The 10,292-nt window shown below is 41.7% G+C and overlaps 1 protein-coding gene across 2 annotated transcripts in view; it reads left to right on the forward strand.

Annotated features, from left to right (window-relative positions):
• Positions 1-10,292, forward strand: part of syde2 (synapse defective 1, Rho GTPase, homolog 2 (C. elegans)) — a 48,955-nt gene extending 38,663 nt beyond the window's left edge. For both annotated transcript variants that reach the window (XM_004562123.5, XM_023152745.3), the window contains exons 6-8: positions 1,536-1,717; positions 2,334-2,565; positions 6,698-10,292. In XM_004562123.5, the coding sequence (XP_004562180.2) occupies positions 1,536-1,717; positions 2,334-2,565; positions 6,698-7,410 (1,127 nt within the window). In that variant the 3' untranslated portion in view covers positions 7,411-10,292. The remainder of the gene's footprint in view (positions 1-1,535; positions 1,718-2,333; positions 2,566-6,697) is intronic.

The raw sequence follows: 10,292 nt of genomic DNA on the forward strand, positions 1-10,292 counted from the left end.
TATGTGATGCTCAGCTGAATATGAGGTACGTGAAGAAAAAAGGTAATATATAAGGAAAATATGACCATGCAAAACAGACATGTTTCCACTGCTAATGCTAATTGTAGTAAGCCAACATAAAATAAAGAAAACAAGCAGCACCAAGCCCTTTCTGAGTTTGTCCCAAACAACAACCAAAGAAAAAAACAGTCACTCTCAGACACTACAAGAACTACGCCCGTGATATCAATGCAAATGCACCTCATACAGTAAACAGAAGACAGCAGCATATGAGCAGACACTGACACACAGCCCACAAGCTGATAGGTTTTTGGCCTCAGCTGCATATAAGATTTTTGATAAACCTGAACGGAGCGAAGACGTTTCCCGATAAGCATGTTAGCACAAGAAGAGCAGGGATCACTGGCAATCGAAGTTGCCAACAACATGGGGAATGAGATCTCGTACTCTGGCTTCAAAAACATGTTGGAACCCAACAGCTGATAAGTCACTGAAAAACAAGGTTGCAGAGCACCAGCAGATGTAGCTGTACGAATATAAGGGTGCACAGCGTGACGGGAACAGCAGGAAACGTTTGCAGCAGTTTGTCAATGAGCAGTGTGGACTTTAGTGTGTATTCAGTGTGTTGCACATCAGAGTCATTGTATTTGTAGCCTCTTTTGCAGACATTTAATCCTGGTTTATAGACAAATGAATGCTTTTGTTGCATTAAAATAAAGGATCAGGAATTTATCAGGCTAAATTATTATTATTAGCTTAGCAGCAAAGATCTTTAAGAAAATAAAAGTATTTGTCTTGGGCGCCAATATAGCTCACCTGTATTTATCTGGTTATCCTTCATCCTTTATTCCGTTTGCACTACTTGGGAAGATAACAAATATTGCTAATTGCACAATATACCCCCCCTTCACCCTCCTGGTCTTCCTTGAAAGCTGATCCAGCTTCATGCACACAACAGAGCAGACACTCACCACAAAGATCTGTCACACGGCCAGGATCCCTTTTTTTTGTTTTAATTCCCGTCTTTGCCCCTCCTCCGTTCTCTTTATTTCTGCCTTTGATGAAAAGACATGCCAGTGATATTTCAGGGGCTTAGGGGACAGACAGCGTGGGTTTCATGTTTTCCCCCAGCTTTTGTCTGAACTTTGAGAGGCTGAAGTCACAGGTGCGAATGCGCCGTCACAGATGCCAGAGCAGACCCCACAACCCCCCGACGCTGCCGAGTCACACCCGACTCAATCTGGCCTCTCGGTAGACGCCACGGGATCACCCCGGAAAACAATGGGACCTGAATCTGCAGCCAAGAGAATGTGGCAGGTTGAGTGCTTTTAAACGAGGAGGAGAAGAAAAGCTTTTTATTTCTCGGTGACAGCGCCTCATTAAGAGGTATCGTTAGCAATTTGTCAGGTATTAAAAGTCGCCTGCGTATTTAACGGCTAGTGTAAGAACATGAAACGGGCTTGTTTGCGTGGATGTTAAACTCACTATCCTGATGCAGTTGAGTTTCTCATGCCCTGCTTTCGCTCTCTCGTCAGGAGTGCTGAAGGACTATCTACGTGAGCTGCCCTACCCTCTGATCAACAAGCAGCTATATGAGGCAGTGTTGGAGTCTATGGCTGCGAGGCCTCTGCGGATGGGAGCGTCTGGGTGTGAGAATGACCAGGCCGACTCTGAACACACCGTCAGCCTGCTGGAAAACCTGCCAGAGGTGGAGAGGGTAAGGACAATTTTAAAAAAAAGTGCACATTCTTCTGCACAGGAGTTAAAGGACTGTCACAGAGGTGGCTTTGAAAGGGCATATTGTGGGTAGATAATCATGGTAATAATCATAATGCTACAGATTACCACTGTTCGGCTGATAATTGTGATGTCGTGCAGCCTTGCACCTCAAGCACTGTCATCGTATCCACAGTAGAATGACATAAAACTGAAAACGAATAGTTGCTGAAACTCTGTATCCGTACGCTATTGGTCCAAGTGAACAGAGTCACCAGATTCATTGAAAGAAGCATGTCAATGCTTTGTGAGAATACAACTACTCTCTTAGTTTTAAAAGTGTAGCATTTGCAGTATTCTGCACTCGGCTCCTTTGCCAACACGCCTTATATTACTGATAATAATATTCCTTCTGGTTTTTTTATAAAACCTTCAGGTTTTTTTAAGATAAACTTACTGCTGCAGATGTGTCTTAAAGCAGTTTTTGGCTTTGCATCTCTACTGCTGCTGCTAGTGGTACAACTGCAACTACTAATCATAATAATAACATGTTTTATTTGTCTGGCTTTTGTGTGTGTGTGTGTGTGTGTGTGTGTGTGTGTGTGTGTCTGGATCAGATGATGCTGCGGAAGCTTCTTGACCACCTGAAGCTGGTGGCATCCTACCAAGAGATGAATAAGATGACGTGCCAGAACCTAGCGGTGTGTTTCGGCCCGGTGCTGCTGAGCCAGCGTCAGGAGGCGTCCTGCCACACCAACCGAGTCTTCATCGACTCTGAGGAGCTGGCCAGCGCGCTACACTTCAAAAAGCACATCGAAGTACTGCACTACCTGCTCCAGCTCTGGCCAGGTGATTGTGACCTTTGTTTGTTTGTTTTCGTCCCGCTTTCTCTAAAGACGTTTTGAGCACATGGCGTGACTTGAAAAAGCAGCACATCTACAGTCAGGTCGTGCGCACACTGGTCTCTCTTGCCTGAGGGTCTTGTACAAATCAGTGCCAGCCCTGCGGTTCAGCTCTACAAAGGGCTGTTAAAGGGACTGGGCTGCTTTGATCCTTGAGGTTTTTCCACCACTGGCACAAGTGCAGCTGATAGCCACAGGCCACCATCTGTCGGCTCCTCAGAGATGAAACCCTCCACAAGTGCTTCATCGTGATGGGTTGAGCCAATCGGAGCCAAGCCAGTAAAGCCTCAGTGTGAACCAAACATTTGGGGCGTGGTCCCCCCCCTCCCCCTCTGTTTTTAGATAAATTAACAATCAAGGACAGTCAGCAGCAGCTTCTCTCAGCACAGGTCATCTGTCTGCCTGCACAGCTGCTCTCTGCCAGCGGCAGCTGTCTGCTTGCGGTGAGATATGGCAAAGTCCATAGATGATCCAGGAGAGGATGGAGAATGATGAGACAAGTGTGTGTGGCGTGATATTTGCATTGGTTATGGGAACTAATCTGATTTTTTTAGCTCGTGGGCTTGATTTTATGAGTTCACCACATTTCTAATAATCAAGTGAGCCATGCAGGGGCTGCTGATGCATTTAAATTCTCGAAGACTCCAAAAAAAATCAAAAAATGAGCCCCTGGGCCGGGCGGACAGCTTAGTTGTTTTGTTTTGTTTTGTGGGTTTTACATATGCATGACTACCAATCCGAAACTAATCCAACTCACTATATTTTAACATTTTTCTGAGTGCAGTGTTATTCTGTGCATTTCCATTGATACAGTTTTGAAAAAGCACATGTTCACCGTCTTTAAAAACCTTTTTCCCAATGGCTCCGACATCCTGTGAGACAAACTTTCCCTCCTGAATGATTATACAATCCTCGGAGCTCCTCCCAAACAGCCTGCAGCTTTAACCAGATCTGCTGATGTGCGTCTGAAGACGAAGTGACTCTGCGTCTGGTTGAGCCTCTTAACTTTAACTGCATCCTCCACGTTGAACCCATTCTGTGTAAACCACTGAAGCTTAGCACCCTGCTTTACATCACCCAGAGAAGGAGCACAGAGAAAGAAATGTAAGCCAGCGGCTTAATTAGTCAGCATCTGTGAATCCTATGATTGCAGGTAGCAGAGGGGATTACATTTGGAATTTTAAAAATTAAAGCATAAAAACTGTGGTTTTTGTTGGGTTTTTTTGTTTCCCCGCAGTTGCCTTTAATGACTTATAAAGACACTGACAGAGCATTTTAGTCCAGGTTCAAGCCTTCATTTACACCCTCAGCAGTGTTTCCATTCCATCCGCTTCCCCAGTACAGAGTACAGGGCGCCTGGACTGTATAATTAAAGACATTCCTGGCTGAACCTTACCCCTCAGCCCCTGAAGCTTCACCCGTACATTTCGCAATCATTGTGGGATATTTTGAGCCGCCTCTTCACGCCTTTCACACACACATACCAAACCTTCCGAGGCATTGTCGCTCAGGCCTCCACAGCCTGACTGACACTACTTACAGGACGTGTGTGTGTGTGTGTGTGTGTGTGTGTGTGTGTGTGTGTGTGTGTGTGTGTGTGTGTGTGTACTGAAGAGGCTGAGGAGGTGATGAGTGTGCATGAAGAAGTTTTTCCAACTGTATGTGTGAGAAGATGTGAGCAGATGGTTAGACAGACAAAGTGACGGCAAGAGGATTCTTTCAGTGTTATCTTTAAAATCCAAAATTAGCTGCATGTTCATTTTCAGTTAATTTGCCCTGCTTCTTTTTTTAATTTATCATTAAAATCAGCTGTGGGTTTATTGTTTTATTTTGTCCATTTCGGTTTTTTATTGTGTTTAGATGTAAAAATACACTCATCCTAGCACAACTAAGTCTAATCTTAATATATTACAACAAGTAAACATTGTGAAGCTGTCCAAGAAAGGAAAAAAAAAATATGATCGTATTCTCACCTGCTTTCCGTCTTCATTTTCTCTGCTGACAGCTGATAGCTTTAATCATGTCATCAGTGAATCATGTCTGGAATTAAATAACACAGCGCCTCTGAAAGGAAGATAATTTCTGTTTATTTTAAGGTGATAATTGCTCAAGTCTTTAGCCTCGGGGGAGCTGCGAAGTGTGCAGCTACTCCACGTAAACACTATAGCAGCAACAGCCACTCTGATGAATGAACTGCAGTGAACTTAGTTAAGACAAGTGCAAAAAAATTCTGTTTATCGTCAGCTGGATGAAATAGGCGAACGCGCACAAAGGAAAACAAGTCATTTCAAGGTCATGTCTCAAAATAAAATTTAGCATTTCTTTTTAAATATATAATGTATCTATTGAACATGGACTTACAACTGTGTTTTTGTTCTTTTCCAATATAGTAAGCTAGCGGAGCCAGAAAATGTAGGTACTGAGATAAATGCAGAAAGGTAACCAGACTGTGGTTGTGTTTGGCTGCTCACTTTTCCTTCACCTAGTCCACTTAGAGGAGTCTTTCTTAAGGTTCAAGCTTTAGTTAATTTTTAAGTTTGGTTACTCGATAACAGCACAGGAAGCAACAAAAACACTGTGTGCAGTGGTGTGACTTCAGCATGTTCGTTCACCTAATGATGAACCGATTGTTCTCTATGTTGTCCTCACAGAGGGTCATTCCGCTAAAGTGGGAGTCTTTTAAATAGAAATCAGCTGCACCAAAACAAGGCTTGTGTTTTTTTGTTATGTATGTGTGTTGTTTGTTTGTTTTTAGTTCATTTCAATCACAGAAAATCACATTTTCTCATCCAGCCCTGTCTAGCCACGCTGATAGCATCACATTCCCGTACTGCGAAATCTGATGGATTTTAGTTTATGAAATGCGCACCATTGTATTTTTCCATAAACATGCTGATACTTTAAAAAAAATGCTGCATATACAGACTGTATATAAAAGATCAGCTTGTGCATCTTGGTGTGGTTTTTGGGGTGGGGGGGGGGGGTTGTTGTTGTATTTTTAAGCCAGCAAAGTTAATCTGGTCGAGAAGTTCAGACTGTTATGATAGCACTTTGTCACTAACAAGTTGGCTGTGCCCTGAAGCACGCCCTTTATGATCAGTGCTCATGATCATTATGCTGAACTGAAGACTTAAAATAAGCAAAGAGATTACAGTTGATGTAAAAAAAATGCATTTATTTATTTGGAGAAATAAAATGAAAAGTAGAGTCATTTTCAGGAGCTGAAGTATGAATTGGTAGGTGTAGCAGTGCAGTGGGGAAATCATTTGTACTGTAAGCTCCAGTAGATTTGTTTCCAGGCCGTCATCAGCTGACCTGCGCTGTATCTCGCTCTGAGGTTTACTGCTTTTTTGGGGGGGGGATTCAGTCAGCTGCATTCTACAATATATAAGTGAATAATACGTGAGCCATAAGCTGTGCTTTGCAGCTCTTATAAAGCTAATATACCACTAGAAGTATACAGTCTAAATCAGCGGTCCCCAACCTTTTTTGCACCACGGACCAGTTTAATGTCAGACAATGTTTTCACGGACCGCCCTTTAAGGTGTCGTGGATAAATACAACAAAATAAAATGAAACAACCAAGACACAAATATATTGTAAATATAACAATGAACGCGAATTCACTGTGTAAGTGTGTAACTTTATTAGCAGTGTCCTCCTGAAATGTGCCAATAACATTGAGAGTAACATCCTCCTCGCTACCCCTTAATGCCGTCTTGGTCGCTATGGTAACTTGTAAATATTTCTTTCAAAATAAGACCCAGGGAAACCGAGTTAACGATGAAAATCCTGAGAACCATAAGTTGCACACCCGAGCCTCAACTCTCGTGGCCCAGTACCAAACGAATCACGGACTGGTACCAGTCCGTGGCTCGGGGGTTGGGGACCGCTGGTCTAAATAACGTAATTATTAAAGAAGAACAACAACCACTTTTCCCTCTGAGGAAAACAAAAGAATGAGAAAATATGACCTTTTCTTATTTTTGTGTTTTTGTAATTTTCATGATTGTTTAATAACCAGCTGGCTTATATTTAACTTTTTCTTTGTTTTTGTTTTTTGTTCTTTCTTCCTGTAGTTGTGGACCCACATGGCCAGTCCTCTTCTCAGCCCCCAGCACCCTCTCTGGTTCCAACTTCCTCTGACCTGCGGACAGCCCCCCCTCTGCGACGGAGAAAAGAGCGGCCTCAGGTGCTGAACCTCACTGGAGCAGAGATGGCGGGGGTTCTGCGACCCAAACCAGGGCGTCTGGACAGCCCCAGCAACCGCTATGCTGGTGACTGGAGTGGCTGTGGTGAGACGTACTTCCCTTCTGAAATGTTGTTACCTTCCAGCAAAGAAGAGGCAGACTATGACGACGTTCCCTCAGAAGACATCGAGGCAACTGAGGAGGTCCAGGAGAAGCAAGAGGAAGCAAAAGACGGCATACAGCTCAAGGTTGATTGTCCTGTGTCTGATACCGCAGATGAAGAGCAACCTCAGAGAAGGGAGGTGGTAAAGGAGGAGGAAACACGGGAGGCGGTGGAGGAGCAGGAGAAGCTAATAGAAAGTGACAGCTCAAACAGTGGACACCCATTAGAGGAGGAGGAGGAAGAACACAAGGTGTGTAACCACATCCTGCCACCTCGGCTACCCAAAGAGCACACTTACCAGGCCTACATGAAGATCCAGGATATCAGTCCTGTATTGAGCAACAGGGTGAACCTGAGGGACCTGCAAGAGAGCATCGACACTCTGATAGGAAACCTGGAGAGAGAGCTCAACAAAAACAAGCTCAACGTGGGATACTAACTCCTAGACACAGATACGCAGACATATCCACCCGCACCCCCATGAAGCTCGATAAGGTTTGTGACAGAATCTCTTTATCTCTGAAGGTGCTTTGGGATACAGCCATGGAGGTCTTGTGACGTCACCATGCCAGCATGGTGCACGGTACTGCTGCTGCAAAATCCTAGAAGATGAGATAAGAAATGTAACAGGGCACTTGTGGCGTTTGTACCATATCCACAAACATTCCGCAATATTCTCCTTTTATTTTGTTGGCTGATTAAACTTTATGTTGTGTGGTTTTGTTTTAGTCCAGTTCTGTGTTCCATGTTGTTATTGTTGCTTCTCTTCTTATTAGAAGAACCCAATTACCCCTCAGGGGTTTAAAAGGTGCCTTAATTGTGTGAAGGTGGTACGTCAAGAGGAAAGTCTACCCTGAAATATAACACATCACCTCCGAGGATCTGGGCCTGTGTAGATAACGCTTGAGAATGGGTTTTCAAGAGCCTTTCTTACAAAAAGAAAAAAAAAAAGCTATAGTGTATTTCAAATTCAGCAGGTACACATCCATTTTCTGAACTCTGGGGCTCTGTAGCAAAATTTGGCCCAGTCTGAATAGAGAACTTGCAAATTTAGTCACTTTCAGACCTACTTTAAACCTTGTATGGTGGTTAATTTAGTAAAACGAACCAAGATCGTTGGAGGAACGTGTACACTTTGTCTTAGGGTGGATTTCCTTTTTAAGGCAGTAAAGAGCTTTTTCTATTGAGGTATAAAACACTAAATGTTATACAACAACAATGCACTAAATAGGCAGGCAGTAGTGTAGATTATCATCATGCAGTAAAAAGTCTGTTCTGAACTAAGGGGAGAAACTGCTGCCACTTAAACCTCTTCTATGTTCAAAGTCACACCTATGCTTACGGCTAAACATACATTTTGAACAGATTTTGATTTTAAGCAGAATTGGTGTTTCATGTAGTGTTGCAGGTTTGGTAAATTCACCTTCTTGCCCAGGATTAGATGAAAAGATTGATACTACCCTCATGTCTGTAAATGAATATAAGCTAGAGTCAGAAAGCAGTTAGCTGCACTAAGCTAGCATAGCTAAGGTTAGTGTAGCTAAGATAGCTATGTTTTTGAGAAAATAGAGTAGCTTGGTTGTAAAAAACATGAATAAATTTAAAAAAAAAACATCCTAAAATGTTACAGGTCATAATTAACAAAAATATAGTTTAGCAAAGATGCGAACGTGGTATCAACTTTCTCATCTACCTTGATGCAAGAACATAAAGAAGCTTGTTATTTCTAAGCTGGTTATTTCTAAGTTGTTGGGGGTTTTTTTGTTAAAGAAAAAAAATGAAATAAAATAGTTAATTTAAAAAAACACATGGTCAAAAACAGTGAAATAAACAATGTGAAGCACATCATGTAGATCAGCAGCGGAAATAAAAATGGTGGGCTCATCCAGTTAGTTCAAAATAGCTAGCTGCTTAAAAAGACAAAGGACGTTTTCAGCAATCCAGGGATTCAGAATGATCAGTATTTAACCTATATGTATATGTATATAATTATATAAATGTATTCGGAATATATTATTTTTACAGCTTATATTTCAATGGCGTATTTAAATACTTCTTATGACCTTCTAGTGTTGCCGTGTAGCAATAGTTGCTTCTTTCCCTTAAAGCTACCTGTACACATCTTAATGTGCTGGACTAATGGTACAACTTTAGCTGTAAAATATATGGTACAATCGTGCTCTTGCAGAAAAAAGTGATATTGTTATTTTTGTGATATTGTGTATATATTTGACATTGTTTTATGTCTCTGGTGGACTAAGGCGTGCTAATGATTTTTTGGCGTTTTTTTTTTTTTTTTTTAAGGTACTGAACGTTGCATGGTCAAAAGCTTTACTGACATAAGCAAGGCTCTGTCTCATCTGCCTTTGTATATCATATTTATGTGTAAAATAAGATTATTTTGTAACGTATGCGCATTTGTTTGACCCCCGTTCCTTTGTAAGACAGCATTGTCCAAGCTTTTTTCCAAAGGACTTAGAGGCAGGCAGTTTATGAAACGCAGAAACTGGTAACAATTTTTTTTTTCTTTTAAACTCCAGCAACAACTGTAAAATGCTTTTACTGATTGAAATGGTTTAATTGCACTGTTATTGTTATTAGTATATTTGCTAAATCACTTTTGGTTTAATTTTATTTTAGGAGGATTTCTAGCCTAAAATATACAGAATAAGAATAAGTAAAATAGTCTTCAAAATTGTTTCACTTATACATTGAGTTTGTTGTTTGCCCTCCTGCATGGTGTTTTTGCACAGTCCTGCTGCTGCACGGTGAAGCTGGGCTGCTGCTGAGCGGATCTGTTGAAACTGGGTTTCAGCAGGGTTCCTTTCAAACCATCTGTCTGTGCAGGCAACACACAAAGAACCAGGGCCTCATTTATAGAAGCCATTGTGTAGAATCAGCTAAGGATTTTTTTTTTTATGTAAAGATTGTCCTTTAAATCTGACGTGCATTCTTCCTTACAATGACCCAGTTTCCCTAATAGGATCTCAAATTATTACTCAAAGAGTACACAGAGAGCACACATGCTTTTATGGTTTCAACTCAACAATCAAATAGAATGAAAGTAAACTGGGACGCTAATGGCAGAACTGAAGTCTGTTTCAGAGCTAACATGGAGATGCAAGTGCAGCGACGGAGTCATTATCTGACCTCCTTCTCCTTCCACAAAACAAACAAACAAAAATCATTTCTGTCTGATCCTCTTTGTCCTTTGAAGGAAAAAGTGCCACATTCAAAGCATCGCTAAACAAAAACAGAGAAGTGCTTTGTATTGATCCTGAGAAATGTATGGTCATAATAAAGTATGTTATTTTACGTTCA

Source organism: Maylandia zebra, linkage group LG17 (genome assembly GCF_041146795.1).
Source record: "Maylandia zebra isolate NMK-2024a linkage group LG17, Mzebra_GT3a, whole genome shotgun sequence".
NCBI lineage: Eukaryota > Metazoa > Chordata > Actinopteri > Cichliformes > Cichlidae > Maylandia > Maylandia zebra.